At 41.9% G+C, this 24,043-nt stretch overlaps 3 protein-coding genes and 1 long non-coding RNA gene across 12 annotated transcripts in view; 3 read left to right on the top strand and 1 right to left on the bottom strand.

The window, feature by feature from the left end:
* Positions 1 to 3,844, top strand: part of nr2c2 (nuclear receptor subfamily 2, group C, member 2) — an 18,455-nt gene extending 14,611 nt beyond the window's left edge. For 6 of the 7 annotated variants that reach the window (XM_086069683.1, XM_086069682.1, XM_086069687.1 and 3 more), the window contains exon 15: positions 176 to 2,162. In XM_086069683.1, coding sequence (XP_085925809.1) covers positions 176 to 350 — 175 coding nt within the window. In that variant the 3' untranslated portion in view covers positions 351 to 2,162. Of the gene's footprint in view, positions 1 to 175; positions 2,163 to 3,708 lie in introns of those variants that run through there. The other variant, XM_086069681.1, reaches the window with a different exon arrangement.
* On the top strand, positions 2,366 to 10,799 carry cyp27a2 (cytochrome P450 family 27 subfamily A member 2). Its single transcript, XM_086069689.1, has 9 exons — positions 2,366 to 2,869; positions 3,709 to 3,899; positions 3,976 to 4,175; positions 4,256 to 4,453; positions 5,351 to 5,514; positions 8,091 to 8,257; positions 8,359 to 8,440; positions 9,902 to 10,117; positions 10,206 to 10,799. The coding sequence occupies exons 1-9, from the start codon at positions 2,672 to 2,674 to the stop codon at positions 10,323 to 10,325; spliced, it is 1,536 nt and encodes a 511-aa protein (XP_085925815.1). The 5' UTR covers positions 2,366 to 2,671; the 3' UTR covers positions 10,326 to 10,799.
* On the bottom strand, positions 9,341 to 12,709 carry LOC147180028 (uncharacterized). Its single transcript, XR_015094172.1, has 2 exons — positions 11,119 to 12,709; positions 9,341 to 10,321 (listed from the first exon to the last, which is right to left on the bottom strand). It is a non-coding gene; the product is annotated as an uncharacterized LOC147180028 (long non-coding RNA).
* tmem198ab (transmembrane protein 198ab) lies at positions 11,339 to 24,043 on the top strand. Of its 3 annotated transcripts, none has more exons than XM_086069693.1 (5): positions 11,339 to 11,737; positions 17,529 to 17,783; positions 19,606 to 20,187; positions 21,012 to 21,211; positions 21,374 to 24,043. In XM_086069693.1, exons 2-5 carry the CDS (start codon positions 17,636 to 17,638, stop codon positions 21,524 to 21,526), a joined length of 1,083 nt encoding a protein of 360 aa, XP_085925819.1. In that variant the 5' UTR covers positions 11,339 to 11,737; positions 17,529 to 17,635; the 3' UTR covers positions 21,527 to 24,043. The 3 variants fall into 3 exon arrangements, with proteins under 3 accessions (XP_085925819.1, XP_085925821.1, XP_085925820.1); XM_086069695.1 differs by lacking the exon at positions 11,339 to 11,737 and adding an exon at positions 11,767 to 11,839; XM_086069694.1 differs by lacking the exon at positions 11,339 to 11,737 and adding an exon at positions 15,039 to 15,822.

Genomic DNA, 24,043 nt, shown 5'->3' with positions numbered 1-24,043 from the left:
CCATTCATATAAATTTTTTGTATTAAATTTTTTAATTATTTTTTATATCTGTTTTTATTTTCACTCTTGTTTATTTATTTTTTTAATTTTGGCAGTTTTGGTCCTCCATAAAATGCAACGTGAGTTCTCCCCTCAAACAGAGCATGTGACCTTGCATGTGCGCGCGTATCTCCAGGTTGACTCGCATCCTGACCCGGCTCCCGGCACTCCGCCTGATGAACTCCAGCATCACCGAAGAGCTCTTCTTCACCGGCTTGATTGGCAACGTCTCCATTGACAGTATCATTCCGTACATCCTCAAGATGGAGACGGCCGAGTATAACAGCCAGGACGCGGACGGCGCCGAGTGACGCGAGGAAAGAGGATTTTTGACATCCAAATCTCCACTTCAGGTACTCGTCGTCCAACGTTTTTGTTGTTGAAACTGCGCTGAATATCCTGCGGTGGCCTCGCCTTCTCTCTCCTCGTTATGTACAAATCCGGAAGACTTTCGAGGCAAGACATGCTGAGTCTAAATTTGCCGTCATAATAATGACATAGAATCATTCAAAATTCCCTTTGACGTTAAGATCGAATAATAGGTAAGAAAAAGAATCCAACTAAATACAATATATAAAGTAAGATATGACATCCATGTTTCCCTTTTGCCTGAAATGTCAAATGTATGTTTGAATATGTGTGAGTTGCCTTGCGGTACAAACCGGTATCTAATACCTGGCCATGCGCTTTTAGTGTAAGCGATTCCAAATGTTCTGGAATATAAATATGCATTGCAAAGGCTTCACTAATCTCTCTCGTTATTTATTATATTTTATTGTTTGACTATGACTACGTGTAACTAACTGGAAGGAGAGCATCTATCAGGTTGACATGTGTACTCATGTAACAGCAGCACAACAGACCTCAATGTTTCAACTGTAAGTAAAGTGCTTTCATAGCTCGTTCATATCATCTTTTATGTATTTATTAGTTTTATAGCTTTCTGTCATACAATTGGCCAAATGCTTTAGATTGTATTGTATTATTATTATTATTATTATTGCTGAATGGCATCTCTGAGGTTGTGAGTGCTTTTTGATGCACTTATTTCTGGCCTTGAATTGATGGCTAATGTATTCCGTGCAATCACTTTTCCCTTTAGGACAATCGTTATTTCTTTCGTTCCTGTCCCGTCAGTGTCTCTGAACGGTTTGTCTCAATTTTCTATGTTTATTTATCAAAAGCATTTATTTTTGCATACAGTGTTGTGTTGCTAACGTGTAGCTATGCTACTGTTTTTGTGCTTGTTGTTTGCTCAGTGCACATCGGTCAGCTTTTGTGGCGTTCATCCGCATCCATCCTGACTAAACTCTTTGCGTTTTTGTATGTTTTCTGAAAACTACAAGTTGTTCTGAACAATTTTGCTCGTCGAATACTAAGTGTACTTAAAGTCGTTTTGGGCAGGATTCCCTAGTTAAAAAAAAAAAAGACAAAAAATATTCTTGCAAGCCAGTCTCAAGTGTCTTGAAGACTTTATGCAGCTGCTTCCCGCTTGTATGATGGGTCACAACATGTATCCATAAATGGGAATCTAAATAAGTAGAAAATAAAATGGTAACATTTGGGTTTAAAACTCATTGAGACTGTTTGTAAAGGTGTTTGTGGGGAACTTGCATTTGTACATGTAATTTCATTCAAATGAGTGCATGTTGTTTTTAAGCAATTTTATAATGTTTATGGCGTCTACCCTATTAACCATCATTTTATAGTGCATCATTGTGCATGAAGAAGTGGTTCATTGCATTTTATTAAATGCTGTATTTAAAAAAACGTTTATTTAAATGTTGTGGCTCTAACCTATTACTACGAACTCCCCCCCCCCCTTTGGAAAATATTAGCTTTTTTTCCCCTTTATATTTGTGGTTCAAGTATTCTTGGGTTAACATTTTGTATGAGACACAGTATGTCCATTTTTATTTTTTAGCTCATGTATATGTATGTTTTTCCCCCAACAGTAAGTTTGTCATTGTCTTACCCAAAGTGATTGCAACCTTATTTCTACCTCACAGATGAAGATGTATAACCCAATGTATTAACGGAACTCCTATATTAACATTCCGGTCTCTGAGGCTGGCTTTGTCGAAGCCACACAACCATAAATAAACTGTTATTCATCCAATTCATTCGGTGTTTCTTTGTTTTTAGCCAGAACATTCTGAAAAACATGTCAGTGCAGGCCAGGCCATCAACAACACGACCAAGCATGATCAAGCATTAAAAAAAAGAAGAAGAAAAAACGCTGGTATTTTAAGTACGTAGGAGGACATTGCTTTGGACGTTTGTTGTGAAAGTAAGCACCGTTTACACTCTTTCGACGAGAATAAATGTTGTGTTTTTGTGCGCATGTTATAGCTTTTTTTGTGGTAAAAAGGGCAGACAGGACACGTACAGCATTCATACGTGGGACTTCTTGTTCTTTCGCGTTTGCATCATGGAGAAAAAAAGTTTTAAAAAAAAGTTCCTGTGTTGTAGTTGCACATAGTGTCCACTGGGTGGCATTAAACGCAGTTTTAACAGTTTGACAGCCAGATTGACGCCCAAACCCAAACATGTAAACACCATAGCAGCGGCTCTCGATGCTAAATAAAATTGGAGACACACACACACACACACAGACACACACAACAAGAAAATGTCTCCCTTTCCGTCTCGTCTCTTTGCACTCCGCCGACGCGGAGGTCCGGTCGGCCTCTGGACCAGAACACTCGTCCAAACAAGGGCTGAAGCGGCCAAACTGAAAACTATCGATGACTTGCCCGGACCGACTTTGTTCAAAACACTTTTCTGGTTATTTGTCAAAGGTTATGCCGACAAGAGCCACTTGCTGCAGGTAAGCAGAACCAGCGGCCGAACTTTCCGTTCCGGGTCTAGGTGGTGTGAATGTGACTCGACGGGTTTATTTTAAATCCCCTTGTCGTATGTCTAGTTATAATTGAAGGTCATTTTTGCAAGGTTATTTACATCCCGATTTTCAAATTTAATGCTTTGATTTGGATTTAATTACAAACAAAATCATGGTCCGTTACATAGTTTGTTATTCTGTATTAATGAGTATTTTCGATTTTTCTTCTTCTTTTGTGCCAAACTATTAAATTGTGTATAGTCTTTGCACTTTGAAAACAACACATCTTTGTTGAATTAGTACTTGTAATGCAGTCTTATTTAGTTTATTCAGATCTGCATTTTCTTCTCAAAAGGAGCAATTTGCAGGTGCGTTGGAGAAGAGAAACCTCGAAAACATGCAGGACTCAGGCCCTCGAGGACCGGTTCTTGACACGTTTGTTCGTGGAATATGAGTTGTGAAGCAAAATGCAGCCATTTTTATCCGCCTCAGACGGCGGCCATTTTGCTACTTGCTGTCGACTGAAGATGACATCACAGTTGCTCAGGGCTCAGGTAACAACCAATCACAGCTCAGCTTCAGAAAACATGAGCTGTGATTGGTCAATGGTCGAGCCCTGAGCAACTGTGATGTCATCTTCAGTCGACAGCAAGTGGCAAAATGGCCGCCCGGTGCATATTGCTTCATAAGTCATATTCCACAAATGTAATTTTCATCAGAATGTCATGTTTAGACTAGTGAGGTCACATATAACATATTATTGTCACGAAATGTTGAAGGTTGACATCCACTACCTGGAAATGACTTCACCTGCCATCTTTCTCCAGGGTGTACAGAAGAATCTGTACGGGTCCATCTGGCGCTCCAAGTTCGGCCCGTTTGACCTGGTCAACGTGGCCAGTCCCGAGTTGATCGCGCAGGTGATCCATCAGGAAGGACGCTACCCTGTGCGAGCAGAGCTGCCTCACTGGAAGGAATACAGAGACCTGAGGGGACACGCGTACGGCCTGCATGTGGAGTGAGTGCAAGCACCTCCAGGCGACCGACATCTCAGATGCGTCCGTCACATTTTCATGTGGACGTTTATCTTTTAGCAAGGGGCAAGATTGGTACAGGATCCGCAGCGCTCTGAACCCGAAGATGCTGAAACTGCAGGAAGTGTCCGCCTACGCTTCCATCATCCAGCAGGTGGTCCAAGATCTCCTTCACCGCATGGAGTTGCTGCGCAGTCGCAGTCCAGACCAAATTTCCGTTTCCGACGTGACGGCCGAGCTCTACAAGTTTGGCTTTGAAGGTGAGACGGCTGCGCGGTGATGGCGGAGGCGGCGGCGGCGGCGAGGTGCGGTCGAAGCTCTGCTGAACGCCGTCATGCAGGTATCTCGTCCATTTTGTTTGAGACCAGGCTGGGCTGCCTCCAGGACGACATTCCTAAAGACACGGAGCGCTTTATCGCTGCCGTCGACGACATGCTGACGCTGTCTGAGATTGTTGTCGTCTTGCCGCGCTGGACCCGCCGCGTCTTGCCTTTCTGGAAGCGCTTCGTTCAGGCCTGGGACGACCTCTATGACACGGGTGCGTCGGAAATGTGCTTCTCAAATCTTTACAACAACGCTTTACAAATACCACCATAATGATCAACTGTGAAATAGCTACAGTGGCGTCTTGACATATATTTAGTCAACAATTTCTCCCCCCCCAAAAAAGAAGCTTAAACCATTCATTGGTGCTGCCAGTTGGTTTACTGGCAAATTCAATATAACATAAAACTTTGCCTTTACGTGGATGTCAACCATAAACATTTCTTGACAATAATATTATATTATACGAGTCTAAACATAACATTCCGATTAATATTACATTTGTGGAATATGAGTTATGAAGCAAAATCCAGCCATTTTCATCCATCTCAGGGGGGCGGCCATTTTGCCACTTTCCGTTGACTGAAGATGACATCACAGTTGCTCAGGCAACGACCAATCACAGCTCACCTGTTTTCTGAAGCTATGCTGTGTTTGGTCGTTACCTGAGCCCTGAGCAACTGTGATGTCACCTTCAGTCGACGGCAAGTGGCAAAATGGCCGCCCCCTGAGATGGATGAAAATGGCTGGATTTTGATGCTTACTTCATATTCCACAAATGTAATATTAATCAGAATGTCATGTTTAGACGAGAGCGTCACATATAACATATTATTATTATTTTGGGGTTGACTTCCCCTTTAAGAATGGGCCCGCTAGCTATGCTAACACATAAAGGGAAACACCACTGACAGGCTAACACTTAGCATCAACGTTGGTTGTTAAAACGCTGAACTGTACTGAATAAATGAACAGCACTTGATCAGAAATAAAAAAGTTGAAGCCACTGTAACATTTTGCGGTTACGCGCATCACACTTACAACGTTACCGGGCTCAAAGTTTGTTCCGGTTTTGAGTTGAAGGAGCTGACGCAAAATGTTGACGCTATAGCGCAGAAACTCATCGACTGCAGATTGGCTGACATTCGAACCCAGACGGAGCGAGGAGAGCTGACGGAAGGCTCGTACCTGACTTACCTGCTGTCCTGCGACAAGATAACCCGACGCGAGATCTACATCAGCGTGACCGAGCTGCTGCTGGGCGGAGTCGACACGGTGAGATCATCTCGGACGCTTTTGCACGACAGGCTCGCATTTTCTGGTTTTTCCGCCGGGGTTAGGTTCCAAAAAATACCCGCAAAAAATGAAATCCGCAAAGTAGTTGTTTTACATTTATTATAAACCCTCACCACACCGTTTATACACTTTTCTCACTGAGGCATTGACATGTTCTCACATTTCTCTCTTGTTTAAACATTCTCAATGTGCAAACCTTCATAAATGTCATAAAATAGGCACGTTACCGTAGAAAACAACAACGCACAAAACAAAAAGTGAACTGCGCTCTAGCGATTGCACACTGCACAATGTTTTCTTGCATATTCGCTGTTAACATTAAGACCAATATGGATTTTTTGAAGCCGATGTCGATTCTAAACTTTGGCAAAATAAAACTCCGATTACCAAATTAAACGGATAATTCATTTTTAAAAATATGTAATAATAATAATTAAAAAAAAAATCTTAATGCTCCCTTAATGTTAAAATATGGATTACAGGAAGAACATTTGCCGTTTTATTTATTTATTTTTTTAACCGCATTTTGTCCTACAATATTTAAAAATAAAAAATCAGCTATATATATATATATATATAATTTTAAAAAATCAGCCGATGTTTGGGCCATCTTTGTGCAAATAAGGAACTATGTTGACGTGAGTTGAGCTTCATTTCAAGAAAATGTGTACCTTACCACCGTCTTGTGCCATCTTGCTGCTTGGACATGCTTAATTTAGACAAAAGTAGTGCTTTGCCGCCAGCTTGTAGCATCCTTAGGGAATCATAAACCTTTTTGGGGGTGTCAATTATTCATGTTTTTTTGCTATTTGTGGCAGGACTGAGTCTCTGGTTATTGTTTTGTATTGTTTTGTTTGGTGTTTCCATACATATCAGCATAAAAAAAAATTTTTTTTTTGAGGGCTCAGATGGATTAACCAAATTCTTCATTCACTTCAATGTGGAAAAGTTCAGTTTAGTTATGCAACAAATTCAAGTCCAATTGTAATATTTCATATTTCCACATCATGCACCAGTCAGAGTTGTTGAGTGCAAATCAAATTGTTGTCACTGTCGGTCGTCTGATCAAAACATTCCATTCTGAATTCAAGGCCGTCTTCATTTTGGACTGACGCTCGATGTCTCGTTTGGCTTCTTAATGCTGGCGTGTGTTGCTCGTCTCCAGTTTGGGACGTGTGGAATGCGGAAGTACTGGATTTAAAGGTCACTTCTGTCAGCCATGTTTTCATTGGTTGTCTGCCGCTTTGTAAATGTTTGTAAAAAGTTTGTATATTTATTTGACTGAGTTTGCTGTCATTTTTGGTTTGTACTTGTTGGCCACAATGAGGTCATCCGATTGGTTGAGCTTCTGGAACGTAAACAGCCAGATTCACTTGGCCTTGTGCAGTGTTTTTTTTTTTTTTTTTTTTTTTACTTTTCATTGTATTACTTTTGTTCCATCGGCCCACGAGAGGAGTTGGTTCCTCTTTTCCATGAACTCCAGATGGCAATACAAAAACAACCAAGTACAGAGAAAAGATTTTCACAAGTTTTTCTTTTATTAAAAAAACAAACAAAACTGTTTATTTGGCGTTAAAAAATTACGGGGAAAAAAAGTACAGATAAATGAACAAAAATATGAAATCAAATTCAGATGCTTCACTTCAAGTGTTTGAAGCAACTTGCTTGATTTGTGCACCGAGAACTCAGAGTGCAAATCAAACAAGCCCCAAATAAAAACATTTCACTTCATATCCAGCTTAGGGTCTTTCATATTTAAAAAAAACCTTAAATCAGAAGTCAACCCCAATTTTTTTTGACAATAATATGTTCTATGCAGGTCTAAATATGGTATCCGGGTTGATTTTGTGTTAGTGGAATATGAGTTATGAAGCAAAATCCAGCCGTTTTTATCCATCTCAGGGGGCGGCCATTTTGATGACTTTAATGTTGCACTCTGGTTAATAGTGTTAGTGGAATATGAGTTAAGCAGCAAAATCCAGCATTTTTTAAAATTTATTTATCATCAATATCAGAAGGCAGCCATTTTGCCACTTGCTGTTGAGTGAAAACGGCATCACAGTTGCTCAGGTCTCAGGTAACAACCAATCACAGCGCAGCTTCAGAAATCAAGTGAGCTTTGATTGGTCATAGCCAAAAACCCGAGCAAGTGTGATGTCATCTTCAGTCGACAGCAAGTGGCAAAATGGCCGCCCCCTGAGATGGATACAAATGGCTGGCTTTTTCTTCATAACTCCTTTTCCACTGCCGTGTCATGTTTAGACGAGTGAGGTCACATATATTATTGTCAAGAAATGGTTAAGGTTGACTCACACTTTAAACAACTGCAACACGAAGACAGAGACATGTCCTGTTTGTCCAATTAGTGAGCAAAGGTGTCAAAGGACAGGCATGATTTTGCGGTGAGGGAAGTCAAACTTGCTGTGCCTGCAAGCAGCTGCATGAATCGTGCTGGGACTTGTTTGTCTTTCCGCAACACCCGCTCTCAACGATAACATTTCTCGGGTCGCGTCCGAAACCAAAATTGTCAACCCGTTGTGATGTGACGTCGTCAGACCTCCAACACGCTGTCGTGGGCCTTGTACCACTTGGCGAGGGACTCGCGGGCTCAGGATCGACTGCACAGCGAGGTGAATGCCGTGTGCGCCGACAAACGTCAGCCCAGCATGGACGACCTTAAAGGGATGCCTTACTTAAAGGCTGTCATCAAGGAGACGCTACGGTGAGGTGACTTGTACAAATATTTGGACCCAGCCCCGGCCAAGGGTTTGAAGGCACACAACACATTTGTTTCTCTCTCTCCTATCTGTTCTTTGCCTCCAGCTTGTATCCTGTTGTTCCTGGCAACGGACGCTTTGTCACAGAAAATGAGGTCATAGTGGACAACTACTGGTTCCCAAAAAAGGTACGGACACATCGAGTCAGAGGTCGGCTCCAGGTTTCAACCTTAGAAGGAGGGATTTCTTGCTCATGTGGGCTTCACTTGATCTCGTAATGTGCCATATGCTAAGTGCACACAGGCAAGTATGGAGGACCAAAATTGCCAAAATTGAAAATAAATAAAAATTACAATTAAAACGGATATAAAACATATTATTCAAAAATGTCATAAAAAAATATATGAGTGGAAATAAAAACAACAATAAAAAAATGAGATCCCAAAAATAAAAATAGATGCGAAAAAAAACATTATTAAATATCAATCAATAAATAAAAACACTCTGCTTTCATATTTATTTATTTCAGGCTGAAGACGCTTTGTAAGCACGAAATATTATTCAAATGAGGGGGCGGTCCTAAGCGTGTCTTGGGTTGGAATCCGCCGTTGCAAACTGCCTTTCAATGGTCGAGCGAGCGGTTCGGCGAACAAGGAAGTCTCGCATGGAGAACTCCAGCAATGGACGACTATCTTGTCCACTGTCACCTTTATTTATTTATTTAATTTTGCCACTTTTGGTCCCCCATAGGCAAGGCATTGGTCACCTCTGCTATAACATCCTTAGTTAAGCAGCTCGTTCAACTCTACATTTAATGAAATTCTGAATAGAATATAAATCAGTGTTTGATCCATTTTTTTGTGTTTCCTGAAAGGAAAAAAACCAACGAAAAATGACATGCTAAGAAACAATGCAAAACGCTCTCATACGCCACATAAACGGTCGAGCGTCATATTTCAACAGATATGTGCGAAAATGCATATACAGTCCCCTCGAAAAGTTTTGTAACGTAAAGCTCTGTTTGTTTGTTTTTGTAATATACTGAAGATATTTGTGTTTGTGGCCAAAAAATTATTATGAGACAAAAGTTCACAATTTCAACTTTTATTTCAAGGTATTCACATGTAGATGTGTTCAACAATTGAGGACAGGGCGTTTTTTTAAGTTACTAATTTATTCAGAAATAAAAGCTAGAATTCTGAACTTTTTTCTAAAATTCATCTTTTGATCTGAAACCCAAATGTCTTCCGTATACAACAGCAAAAACATGGGAGTGACGTTGATGTTTCAATACTTTTGGAAATCAGTTGTGAAACTCTTCTTCGTGTGTCTCCTATATTATACTGCCACCTGGTGGCCAAAATGCATAGCTACCCCAAAAGGTTGAGTGAATTGAAGCAAAAAATATGGCAAAAACGGTTTCATCCTATAGTTTCTATTGAATTATTACTGTATGTTTTTAGAAAATAAAATATCATGAAGTGTTATTGTTTATTTATTTTTATTTTTTGTTGTGGTTGAGGCTAACAGATTTATGGCAGAAGTTAAAGCACTATAGAAAATGTTTGGAAGGATACATTGAAATTGCAGCCAGATTGCGTTGACGTGCCGCCGTGAGATCTGAAAGGAACACTCGTGCTCCCTTGCAGACTCAGTTCCACCTGTGCCACTACGTGGTCAGCCGCGACCAGACGCAGTTCGCCCGTGCCGACGCTTTCGTGCCGGAACGATGGCTTCGCGCCGGCAGGGCGACGCCGGGCTTCTTCCGGCACCACCCGTACAGCTTCATCCCCTTCGGCGTGGGCGTGCGAGGCTGCGTGGGGAAGAGAGTGGCCGAGATGGAGATGTACTTTGCTCTGTGCAGGGTAAGCGGCGCCGTCTTCGGCTCCCGTCACGTGACCGGAATCTTAAATGCGAACAAGTTGCTCAGGAAGGCTGACTTGTGGTTGGCAGCTGATGCAGCACTACGAGGTCCGGCCGGGGGGAGACGACCGCGCTCCAATCCAGCCCAAAACGCGGACGCTGCTCATTCCTGCAAAGCCCATCGACCTTCGTTTCCTGCGCAGAGCCTGAGGAAACGAAACTGCAAAGTTTACACATAGCACAAAGAGAAGATGGCACTAAAGTCAACACAATTATTTGATCAAGTACTGTTCACTTAATACATTCTCTTCAATTCAACATTATTTGTGATTAGTGAAATTATTAAGCACCTTTGATTACCCAATACGCACGTAATATAGATACAAGATAACATACTGTATGTACTTCTCGCTAGAACATGTTTGAACACACAAAACAAAATTGTTTGTTAGTCTATGGCACGATATGCTGCGCTTGTTTAAGCCTTGTCTTTGCATTTTGCAGGTGGATTCTTCTTCCTTTATTGTTGATTCAAACATCCTTGACTTAAACATACTTTACTGTCAATCATACAATACCATTTGCTTACTTGACACAGAAAAAATTAAAAACTAAACACAAAACAGTTGCAATTGCTTGTACTGAGAACAAAAAAAATCACTGAATAAAAATACATTTAAGCAATGTAAGTATTTGACTTTACTTCCTATGGATGCATATTGCATTCACTTGGAATTTTTTTAGGTGCTTTGTTGTGTATTTTTTAATGATCTGTTTTATTGAATATGTTTTCCAGCATATTTTTTTTCCGTTTTTAAAATAACATTTTCTGTCATTAAATAAATTCCGAAAACAGAAAAAATATTCAGAAATATTGAAAAAAATATTTGAAAAATACTCAGAAAAAAATATTAAATCAAAGACATTTAAAGTAAATACTCAAAACAAACAAAACAAAAACGAAGCTCCCATAAAATTTGTCAGAAAAACAGGAGTTCCGTACCTTATAATTTGCTGAGTTGTCTCGGTCTCCCTCTCCTGGGCATTTTCGGTATTGTCGCGAACATTATGCCCAACTGCTGTTCCCTGGAATGAAAGTAACTGCAGGTTGTTGTTTTTTTATTTGTTGTTGTTTCTTTAAGAGAAGGCTGTTTTTGTATGTGCTTTTTCCCCCCCAGAAGAGAGACTGTTTTTGTTTTAATGTTTTTTTTCTTTCGATTATCAACCTGTAGGTGGCGCATTTGACCTGCACAGTGTAACAGGCGATGCGCGGGCACGAGCGTCTTCCTGACACCTTCATGGGAAGCACGACGTCCCGCGTCCGTTCGTCGGTCCGTCCATTCGGGCTCGGGTCCCGCTCCACATTCGGCTGCCGACCTCCCCGCCGCGGTGCTCTTCTCCGTCGTCCTAATTGAAGCAGCTGCCGTCATGGAGGACTAGTCCCATCCGGTTGCATCGACACGGGAGTCGCGCGTCGTCTCGCTCCACGCCGTCGGACGGAACACACCCTGTCGGGCTGGGTGTTTCATGGCATAGTCGGGGCTGGGGGCTACGGTGCCCCCCCCTCTGCAGTCATGGGGACGCCGCGGGGGTGGCGCGTCACCCCGTCGGAGCTGATGATGGTGAGTCCCGTCCGTCGCCTTTCGCACCACCTGCTGTAAAGCGACGGATGCTTCGAGGACATTCGTGAGAAAGAGTCTGTAAACGTTCGGGATTGAAATGAGGTCAGTCTCGGGTGGAGGTCGATCCGGGTTCCCCGGACGGCCGCTTCGCGGTCGATGGCGCATGGCTCAGCGGATGGATGCCAGTGCAACGTGAGGCACAAACATGGCGAGGCCGACGTCTCCCAGCGGTCCGTGAAAGCAGCGCCAAACGCCTGAAAGCCGTTGGAGCATTCAGTTCATATTAATCCGCTTCATATCAAACACGAGGCCCAAGCATAGACAAATATGATACACCCGGAGAAAATATGTCCATATTTTCTAAAACGTTTTTCTAAAATATCTCCACACTTATCTAGTGTAGTTAACTGTCAATTTACTAGTGCGCTTTGTCCTCACGGAGCAGATGTACTTAAAACGACTGTCTTACTTGCGAAATGTTGTCCTGTTGCTATGTGACATATCTGTGCTCCATTCCTCCCACTTTTGACCAACTAGTAAGCGACATAAAGAAAACTAACTAGTCGATTATTGTTCTGCACAAGATCCGACTTGAAAGCTGCTTGAGCATTTATTCCATAGCGGCTTAAGTTCCATGCTCAAGCTGGTTGTCCTTGTCAGGAAGACACATCAGCGCGCTAGTAGAAACAACAGGCCGGGTCACCTACGAGTCCACTACTAATGTTTTTTTTTTTTGGGGCCTAGTAGTTGCTGTTTGAGCATTTAAATGTACTATTCTTTTGTTGTCACCACTCATTTGTAATATTTTTACACTACTGTTTGACCTTTCTGCGCACTAATGGAATGACCAGGGCTCACGAGTTGAACAAAAAAAAGTGGCGCGCTAGGTATTATTAACTTGTAGAATTTGATCATGTGACTGTTAGCATGCACTTGTCCGCTATTGCACAGGTTTGCCTCACTAGTAACACGTTCTACTAATGCACATAGATGTCATAAAGTAGTAATGGGGGGGGGGGGTCACTAGTGACAGTCATTCTACTAGTGCTCTTAAAGGGGAAGTCAACTTTAAATATTGCTTAATAATAATGGATCCGATTTTATATAGCGCTTTTTTGGACACTCAAAGAAGCTTCACAATGGATACATTATTCGTGCGCTCACACATTCACGCTCATTACTTGACAATAATATGTTATATGTGACCTCACTCGTCTAAACATGACATTCTGATTAATATTACATTTGAGGAATATGAGTTATGAAGCAAAATGCAGCCGTTTTTATCCATCTCACGGGGCGGCCATTTTGCCACTTGCTGTCAACGGAAGATGACATCACACTTGCTCTGGGTATGACCAATCACAGCTCCTCTGAAGCTGAGCTGTGATTGGTTGTGGCCTGAGACCTGAGCGACTGTAATGTCATCTTCCGTCGACAGCAAATGGCAAAATGGCCGCCACCTGAGATGGATTTAGCTGCTCAACTCATTTTCCACTATTAGCCAGAATGCCACATTTAGATTAGTTGAGCTGCATACAACATGTTATTAAGATTTTTTTGAAGGGTGGACTTCCCCTTTAAATTGTCTTACAAATGACGCCAAAGAGTGTGGTACTACATGGGCAATTCAGGACACTAGTGGAAGTTGTCACTAGTGAGATGCTCTACTAGTAGTATGAATGAAAAAAAAAAAGACACCAAAACAAAAGAAAGGGCTCCAGTCTCATGCTGTGTGGAACGCCAAGGAATAAAATAGGTTTTAAGGCAAATTACAAAGCGCACTAGCAGACAAAGGAGGGAGGCCAGAATAGCAGTTCTGTGCGCGCCCTCTGGCGTGTCCCACTTGAAAGGTGAGCAGCAGCATTTCCATCCAACTGCCCAAAAGCTCCAAATGTCCTCTCACGCGTGCAAATCAACAGAAATGTTGCGATTTTGCCAGACACGCTCACTCTGGCGTTTCCTTGGCAAACGTTTGCGAGTGTCGAGCGTGACAGGAGGAGGCGTGTGCGCAAGTGGCCGCAATATCAAAAACCGTCAGAGGTTCTCCCATGCGAGCCCGGCGGCTCAGCGAGACTTTGCGAGGAGCCAAATACGCAACATGTCAGCTTAGATCCGGTCACGTGACGTCATCGCTCCCTTCGCCGCCTGAGCTCCTTTGCAACACCTCCATGCGGCTTTTGTTTTGGTTGTTCAGTTCCTCGGAAGAACGCTGGCTGTTGTCCGTGGCAACGAGCGTCATTGAAATTCCTCGCCGGAAGCCGCGCGGAGGCGTCTTGGCACCTTTCGCCCCGGCTGAGAGGCGACGGGAAAAAAGGAGGCTTTGTCGGGGGAGGTTGGCGCTTGCTTGCGTGTGATGAGTCGCTGAGCGCGGAAGGTGGGCGGCCCCGAGCCACCTGCAGCAGCGCAAAGACCGAATGGAGTGTGCAGATTGGGGGCAGAGGTCACGTGGTCAATGGAAAGCCGTGGCAGATGGATGGTTTTCTGTACGTGTCCGAAACGTTTACAGCAAATGTGGAAAAGTGAAGCTGAGGTGGTGAATTTGGGAAATAATTCCAATTGGAAATTAAATGTTTTTATAGCATTTATGGCACAATGTTTTGTTTTTTTCAAAATAATGTGCGTGTGAAATATGAATTTAGCAGCAAAGTTCCCCCATTTTCCATTTTTCACGAGTTGGCCATTTTGCCACTTGTTGTCAACTGAAAATGACATCAGTGTGCCGAGCTTGGATTTTTTTAATGGCATTTTTGGCACTTAAAAAAAATCGACAACAAAAAATGTTCTATGCACCCCCACTCGTCTAAACATTGTATTCTGATTAATACTGTATTTGTGGAATATGAGCTAAGCAGAAAAATCCACCAGTTTTTATCCATTTCAGGGAGGCGGCCATTTTGCTTTGCACTGTCACTGACCCAACCTCGAAAACAGGTGAGCCGTGACGGTCGTTACCTGAAACCTTAGGCACGGCGATGTCAGTTTCAATCAACAGCAAGTGGCAAAATGGCCGCCCCCTGAGATGGATCAAAATTACTGGATTTTGCTGCTTTGTTGATACTCCAGAATGCCGTGTTTAGACTTAGAACATAATAGTGTCATTTGACTTGACTTGACCTTTAAACACAGAATATTTTGAGAGATATTTTGACACTAATCTGAAAGTATACGTATAGTTCATACAGTAGTCTGCTCAACAGATGGGAAGAGCAAGATGGCCGCCCTGTGGCTTCAACGGCGTGTACGGGCAATCGGCTATCCAGTAATATATACGAAACACTGAGCTGAAAGTACTTCCTGTTTTTTGTTCTTCTTTAAACCGTGTCCACTGATCTGAAGCCACAGGGCGGCCATCTTGCTCTTCCCATCTGGCGAGCAGACTACTGTATGAACTATACGGCAGGGTTCACCAATTCCGGTCCTCGAGTATCTCAATACTGTAAATGTATAGAATCGTATGCCGAGAATCGTTTCTTGGGAGGAGCAATATGGTGGCCTCGCAGCTTCAAAAGTCTTGGCCTATTGGCTATCCGGTTATATACAGATCGATAGGCTGAGCTGAAAGTACTTCCTGTTTTTGTTCTTTACACGGTGTCAAACTAAATAGTGTGCTGCCATCTAGTGGCTGACAGTGAAATTACACCCCAAATAAAGGTGCGGCAAAACAAGATAGTTTTTTTTTTTTTTTTAAAGAAGCTTATTTGCCAACCAGGAACCAGCGATGGATGGGGGTCTTCTGTATGTTTATGTTCCCACCTTTGACCTATGCCACCCTCGTTGTCCCACCATGTCCTCTTTGTCACGCCAAGGCCTGCGGTACACGTGAGATGGCGCACCGTCACACTTTCCACAGCAGCCTCATATCGATCCACATCAGCTGCCCTGTGGATTCTGACAGTGAGGAGCAGGAATCTCAGGGATCCGCTCAGTGTTTGCTCGCTTGTGACTTCCGACGGCAACTGGGCAGCACAAAGAGAGGTCGCGGCGCGCATCGAGTCATTTAAGGAGAGCCGAGTGAGGATAAGCCGTTCAGGAGATGAATGGTCGGATGTGTCGTTCTGTGGAGGACGTATCGTCAGGCCGGTGTGAGTACATCCAAAGTTTGGACTGGATTAACCACATGTGGCTCTTTACGGAGTTGTTTTTGAAATCGCTGCATTGCTAGATTTGTATTCTGTTTGCAACTTTCCCGAGTCTAATTAATCCACTTGCTTGGCATTATGCTACGTACACTATTTCTGTGCGTGTGGATTAGATCCGTCATCGGAACGGTGACGGATGGAGGGATGTTTGTTTTGGTCCAAGAATTGATCGGCATGTGGACATCAGAGCCTGAAGCGACGCCGTCGCACGCACAGCGCGTCTTTGCATGACTGCACGCCGAGCCTCTGATTGGCTCTCGCGCTGTTGCTATGGCACTCGCTGGTCTTTCGTTTTAAGGGGACAGATCAAGGCTGACGACGGTCTGTCAGCGTTCCGCCGTTGTCATAGCGACAGACAGGAAGAGGGCAAGGGGAGGTGGGGAAGTTGTAGATCAGGATCAAAACTGGTCGGTGAGATTATTATTTTTATTTTTTTTTATCTAAGCGGATGATGCACATTGACATCTGCGGTACGAAATGGCTTAATGTTACGGCAGGACAGACAGACAGACAGACAGACAGACAGACAGACAGTCTGGTGCGGTGCTTGGCAGTGGCCTGATAATCCTTCACCAAATATGCTCATTAATGACATATTTGTGTCCGCGCCAACGACACAAGATATGAAACATTTTGCAATGTGTTTTGTCTGTGAAGCAAAAGTATGTGAATGTTGCCGTGAATTATTCATGCATGCATTCACGTTTGAGCGATAAAGTTACTAGTTGCCTGTTAAAAAATGTTTTTGTCAAGTACTATGATATTAACGTAATGTAACTTGATTACTTTACATACTTTTGGATTAGGCCAACTACAATACTAAATTAGTTTTAATAAAAGACAACAACAGCATTTCAGTATGATATATATTTATTAAGGGTGTCAGTCAATAATTTTTTTTAAATTGTAACTAATTGCATGACTTCAATAGTTAACTCACGATTAATCGCACATTTTATATCTGTTCTAAATGTACAATAAAATGTTCAAGAAGTTTTCATACTCTTGTTAACATAAAAGGAGGAAAATGTTAAACTTAATAGAAATATGGCTGCATCTTTTAGTCAGTGATAGTCATTTCATAATAATTCATAAAATTTAGTTAAAATTTAAAAAAAATAATGTACTGCACTGTAATACGCGAGTGTGATATTGATTTGTGTTGAGGTTATTTTTCTGCCGCTAGATGGCATAATTGCATTTGTAAGAGATTGGTGACAACATGTTTATTTTCATGTTAAAAGCTATCTCATTTTTGAAGTAACTTGTGAGTTTTTCAAATTGTAAAATACAACTTGACCCCACAAATATATACATTATGGTTACATTTATTACTGCTAAATTCTGCCGTGCAGGTGTCTGCTGCATTGCGAATGGAATTCCCCCAGTACAGGTTTTTCAAGTAAGGGGCGGTCATTAATCACGCGTTAACATTTTTTTGTGGTGTTAAAGAAACTTTAAATCAACTCAAAATTAATGTATTGATTTTGACACCCCTAATATTGATACTTTTACTCGTTTTTTGACATGGGGGCCCAAAACAACCTTCAATTTGTTAAATTCCTGATTTCTTTGATTTTCTTTCTCTAAATTCCAATGGGAAGTTTTTCCAGCCTGAGTTGCGTCCCATTCACCCGTTTCCTCCCCAGGTGAAGGTGGCATGCAGCCGGCCGATGCTCCGTAGTCTCGCCATACGCCGGCCTCTCATCTGACCGCCTCTCATCCTCCATTTCCTGGCTTCTTCTTTTCGCTCATCATGACGACCACCCTGGAAACGGTGCAGGCCCGCCCCGAGCTGGAGCTGAGCGTCAACGGATGCCAAGACTCGGAGGGCCGCTACAAGGTGGTCCCCTCCGTGGTCTGCTCCATGTGCTGCCTTTTTGGCGTCATTTACTGCTTCTTTGGTGAGTTGAACTTTTGGCTGCCCGCACACTCGCCACACTGTGGCATTCCATATCACGAAAACAACAATGGGGGAGGAGGCAGATTTGTGTTTACAGTTATTTTTTTATGTCAGGTTAAAAAAAAAAAAAGAGACTACTTTCATTTGATATTTTGTAAAAAATGTACTTATGTTAAGTAAAGTCTAAAGTAAAGGCTGTTTTTATTTGTATAAATATATATACATATATATATATATATATATATATGTATAAATATATATATGTATAAATATATATAAATATATATATATATGTATAAATATATATGTATAAATATATATAAATATATATATATATATATTTATATATATGTATAAATATATATATTTATATATATAGTAGCCCATTTATGTTAAAGGAAATCCAGAAAATGCTTTTTTTTAAATAAAAATAATTATATTAAGTTTAAAAAAAAAGTCGTCTTTGTTATTTTACATAATAACAACAAACTTTATTCTTAAATGTCACTGTTAAAAATGGACTTCCAATCAAGTAAACAAGTGGCATTTTTACATCAAATACGGTTCTTGGCATCTGCTGGATGTAACTATTAAAGTAATTTGTAATCTAATTGAGTTACTTTTAAAATTAGTAGTAAGTAATCAGTAAAGTAGCTAAGTTACTTTCAAAAGCAAGTTATCAGTAAAGTAACTGAAGCCCCGTAACCCACTGGATAGGCGAACATTTGCGAAGGTAGCAAATGTTGATTTCTTGTCAAGGTTCATTCAAGTTTGCAAAATGTTCTCCAAACATTCAGCAGACATTCTCCTCATGTTTTAACTGGCAGACTCAAAATTTCCTTGCAACAAGAAAACAAATGTTAAAACGGTTGGTGAACGTTGAGAAACCCTGACGAGAAATCATTTTGCTACTTTTGCAAACCTTCACCCCTCAGTGGGATAAGTGACTTTAAAGTGGAAGTCAACCTTAAACATTTCTTGACATTATGTTATGTGACCTCGCTAGTCTAAACATGACATTCTTATGAATATTACATTCTTGGAATATGAGTTATGAAGCAAAATCCAGCCGTTATTATCCAATTTAGGGGGCGGCCATTTTGCCACTTGCTGTCGACGGAAGATGACATCGAATGTTGCTCATGGGTCAAGCAACAACCAATCAGAGCTCACCTGTTTTCTGAAGCTGTGCTGTGATTGGTTGTTACCTGAGACCTAACTGTGATGTCATCTTCAGTCGACAGCAAGTGGCAAAATGGCCGCCGCCTGAGATGGATAAAAACAGCTGGATTTTGCTGCTTTTATATTATACTAATGCAATATATTTAGACTAGTGGGGCTGCATAGAACATATTATTGTCAAAAAAATTGGGGGTTGACTTCACCTTTAAGTACTTTTAAAAGCAAATATCAGTAAAGTAACTAAATTACTTTTTCAAGGTAATTGTGGCTGACATACAAAGCTTGTCTCTCATTCGAGATGTGTCACTTCATCGTGTCTGTGAGACCAATTCCTTTGAGATTGGGATGTGGCGCCATCTTGTGGTATCTTTAACAGTGCACAAAAACACAAAATTGTGATTTTTTTTTTCCCCCCCAGCAAATAACAGGATAGGCAAAAAAATCACAAAATATCTCTGCTGCAGTTGTATAGACAGATATGTGATACGATCGGATTTTTATCCCCATTTTATCTGATTGTTTTGTTTTAAGTATATCAAAATCAATTTTCATCCATGAACAGGCCGAGTGAGTTTTCTGTACAGTAAACCTTTTTGTCGCTGCACCCCCCCCCCCCCCCCCCCCCATCTTCCCCCGTGCAGGCTACCGCTGCTTCAAGGCGGTGATGTTCCTGACAGGCCTGATGTTCGGCTCCGTTGTCATCTTCATGCTCTGCTACAAGGAGCGCGTTCTGGACACCCAGCTGAGTGTGGAGGCCTCGGTGGGCATCGGCCTGGGCATCGGCACGCTGTGCGGCCTGGTCACCATGCTGGTTCGCAGCGTGGGCCTCTTCATGGTGGGTCTGCTGCTCGGCCTGCTGGTGGCCGTCGCCACCTTGGTGGGAATGGAGGAGCTGTCCCACAGCCCGCCACGCTCCGTCTGGGTGCCTCTGGGCGTGCTGCTTGGCCTGGGCATGCTCTTTGCCGTGCTCACCCTCCAGTGGCAGCGCATCTTCACCACGCTGTCCACCGCCGTTTTCGGCGCGGCCGTCATCACCGTGGCGCTGGACTACTTCGTGGAGCTCTTTGCGCTCGTGCTGTACATGTACGAGCGGATGAAAGCCGTCCCCGGGAAGCCGGTTTGCTGGCTCACGTGGGTGGTGCTGGGGGTGTGGCCTGCGCTCACCCTGTTGGGCATCGTGGTCCAGTGGAAGGTGACAGCTGAGGGCTACTCGCATACAAAAGGTAAAGAGACGCATGGCATTAACTGTGTCGTAAAAGATGATGTACATCTGGAGAATGGCTGTGCAAATTTGAAGCACCAAAAGGTTCTTCAGAGTGTACAGGCCCTGAATTGGGTCATAGATTTTGAATTAGTTACAATTATATTACATTCAATTTAATATAATTTAAATTAAATTAAATGACATTTATTTATATATTTTTAATTATTTAATTTGAAATAATCATTTTTATTTTAAATTAAATTAAATGTATTTTATTCAAATTACAATTACATTTATTTTAATTTAATTTAAATAAATGTATCTTAACTTAATTAAAAATAAATGTATCTTAATTAAAAGATGTGTTTTATAGAATTTAATTTAATTACATTTGTTTTAATTTAATTTAAATTCAATTTATTTGAATTAAAATTATATTTATTTTAATTTAATTCAAATTAAACTGATTTTAAATACATTTAGTTGAATTTAAATTTAACTAAATTTGTTTTCATTTAATTTAAATTAAACTTAATTTATTTTAATTTAGATTAAATCGATTTTAATGAATTAAAATTAAATTTATTTGAATTTAATTAAAATTTAATTAAACGTAATCTTATTTCATTTTAAATTAAATGTATTTGAATTGAATAAAATTTTTATTATTTTTAATTTAATTAGAATTTAATTATTTTAGTTACATTTAATTGAATTTAAATTAAATCAAACTAAATGTATTTAATTGAATTTAAATTACATTTATTTTATTTTAATTTAAACACTAGCTTCTTTCCTTTTCCATTTCAACCACCTAACTGCGCCTTATTCCTCCTTGCCCAGTCATCATCAGTCGTCAGCAGCGGAGGATGCAGGTGATGCGTATTCGCCAACGGGACGACCGCTACCGCCACAAAAAGAAGAAGAAGAAGCATCTGGGGTCCTCCTCCAACCAAAACCAAGCCAAGCAACTCCACCAGGACCCCGCCTATCGCCGCAAGCCCAATCCAATTCGCCGCTATGACACCGATGTCCTCTCGCCAGTAAGTAGAAACGTAGGCCAACCAACTCCAATCCAATGCAATCCATTCCTGATGGCTGGTTGGTTTGTTTTGGACTTTGAAGCGGAATTTTTGCGTGGCCGGCAGTCGTGTATCCACTGCATCCCGGAGCTTTAATTCCCTTGTCATTTTCTTGTGATGCAGAGCTACATCCAGAATTTCCGTGACCGACAGGTGCAGGCTCAGCCTTTCCCAGGACAGCTGCTTGGCGGGCCGCACGCCGCGGTGGATCTGAGCTACGACTCTGGCTCGACGTCGCCGCTCGCTGGGGCCACAGGACCTCCGCTACGAGCCTAACGCGTCCCCTCGACTCCATCAAGACACACGCTATGCACCGTGCGCACACCTATGGGGAAAACACATTCGCTCATGACCTCCTCTAACTGCATGATTTCACTCTCTCACGCACACGCACACGCACACACACACACACAGCGATGACGTGACCGGTGGACATCGGTTTCAGCGCCTCAGATCAGATCAGGGATCAGAATGCAGACCCACCTCAGGCACAGGCATCCTCACAACAGATGATCCTCAGTCTGCAGGCCACCTTGTGCCATCCGGATTCCATTCGTCACCTTTCAAATGGGATTTTGTGTCCCCCTTTTGGTGCTGGACCGTTTTGTCTTCAAGTGGATTTTGCTGTAACGGGTGCCTTGCTCCTCCTGCGACTCTGGAGGGAAGTTCTGCTGGTTTTTAGGTGCTCACACAGGGTCACATTCGATTCAGGGCTGGGCTTGTTGTCGTCACCACGAGTGGACATGTGACCGGCGTGCACGTTCGAGAAAGCCATATGGGATAGCGGCACCTCGCCACAAGTCTCCCGACGCGTGCTGGAAGCTTCGGGAGTTTTATCGCCACCTTGTCACGGTCCCATCAGAACCCCAAAGATCATTTTGACATCCGCCGTGTTTCCCAACCTTTATTGATCCAAGGCACTTATTTGACATTAGGAAACGATCACAGCGCACCGCCAAACGCAAATGTCACCAAAAGTACTGTACAGTAAACCCGCCTCCAGGTTCGAGGTCCCGTGGTTTCACGAACATTTTTGTACAGTTAATTAACGCTATTTTCGTCAATCACTAGATAGCTCTACATTAAAATTTTTTTGAAAGTGTGTACATTTGAAAGAACAGGAACAAAACAGGAAGTACTAAATTTCATCACAGGCTATTTTTTGTTGAAAATGATTGAACGTCATCTGCTGTAATTGCTTTTTACGCTGACACAAATCGACGGCTATTGATTCATTTTATAATATACATCTTTGGGCATGATTATTGATGTATATTGTGCGATGATACGCTTGTTACACAAACGGGATTCGTTTACTGTCAACACCTTGAGGTTTCGGGCACACTTACACGGTTTGTGCAATATTTTTTGTGTTAACCATTGCTCTTGCTCACTCTAAATACATGATGTGTGTTTGAATGTTTGTTTGAGTGTGTTTAAAGACCTTTAAAAAAATTAAGTGCCATGGATTCTATAAAAGTCTTCCTGGAGAGTATTTATATAATAGTGTATTTCTATATGGCGGGTTTCACTTATTGTGGAGTGGTCTGGAACGTAACCCCGACAATGGAGGAGGGGGCGGGGTTGTATAAATCCTGAAAGAGGAAGTTACGCCTTCCCCCCCAAAAAAAAAAATAATCTTAAAAATAGTATGTTATATGTGACCTCACTAAAGCATGACATTCTGATTAACATGACCTTTTTTGGAATATGAGTTGAGCAGCAAAATCCAGCCGTTTTTATCCATCTCAGTGGGCGGCCATTTTGCCATTTGCTGTCAACTGAAGATGACATCAACGTTGCTCAGGTGTCAGGTAACAACCAATCGCAGCTCAGCTTCAGAAAGCAGGTGAGCCGTGATTGGTCGTTGCCTGAGCAGCTTGGTTAAGGCTGACTTCTACTTGAAGTAATAATGATCTCGTCACAATTGACTCAGCGTGAAATATTATGTTTTTGTGAATGACAGCAGAAGATACACAGGTTAAATTAACCTACAACCATTACGACGAAGAGCATTTCATTGTTCTGTCGCTATATGTTGCTGGCGTAGATGTATCGATGATGAACAAAGCCGTTTGTTTGGAGTAAATGAATAATAATTTTCAGACCAGCTCTTAAGTGAAATTGGATGCTTTACCGCAGCCGTCCTGAAGATCTTTCAGGCACACAAATGCAGTTTGGCAAGCGCGCCAAGACGCATTCTGTACGCTTTGAGACTTGAGGTTCCGAGCAGATACGTTTGTGAAGATCCCCCGAATGGCAATATTTATGACATTTTATATATATATACATATATAGTAAATGAGGCTTGTAAAAGCGAGGAGTGAATGTACAAGATGTTTGCATGAGCTCTCCTTTCCTTTAGATGCCAAACCCCCACAAAAATCCTCTTATGTGCACCCAAGTCAACTTTTTCAACTTTTTGTCTTCTTCTTCTGTTTTATTTTAATTATTTCCTTTGGTTGGAATCTGTTGGGATGCCATCACAGTCAATTCCAACATTAAAGCATGCCTTCCTGCGGGCTTTCAGTATGTGTGAGTTGTTCACATAAAGTTTGCCGTATTTATTTCACGGTTGCCGGTTGAACGTCTCGACAGCTCATTGCTGCGCACATGCACGTACGGTATATGTTGGTCACATTGTCCAAGGCATCCTTCCCCCTCCCCGCACAAAAACACTTTTATATCCTCCATCTGATAACATGTTCTCTAACCTGTCTGTAGAAATATGTAGATAAAAATCATTGCCACATGCCACAAACACATTGATAATAAACTGTCTGACTGACTGTT

The sequence above is a fragment of the Leptonotus elevatus genome, chromosome 2, assembly GCF_054856555.1.
Source record: "Leptonotus elevatus isolate MCC_2025b chromosome 2, RoL_Lele_1.0, whole genome shotgun sequence".
In the NCBI taxonomy this organism is placed as follows: Eukaryota; Metazoa; Chordata; class Actinopteri; order Syngnathiformes; family Syngnathidae; genus Leptonotus; species Leptonotus elevatus.
Note: the sequence above shows the minus strand (reverse complement) of the source record. Positions and strands in the feature narration are given on the sequence as shown.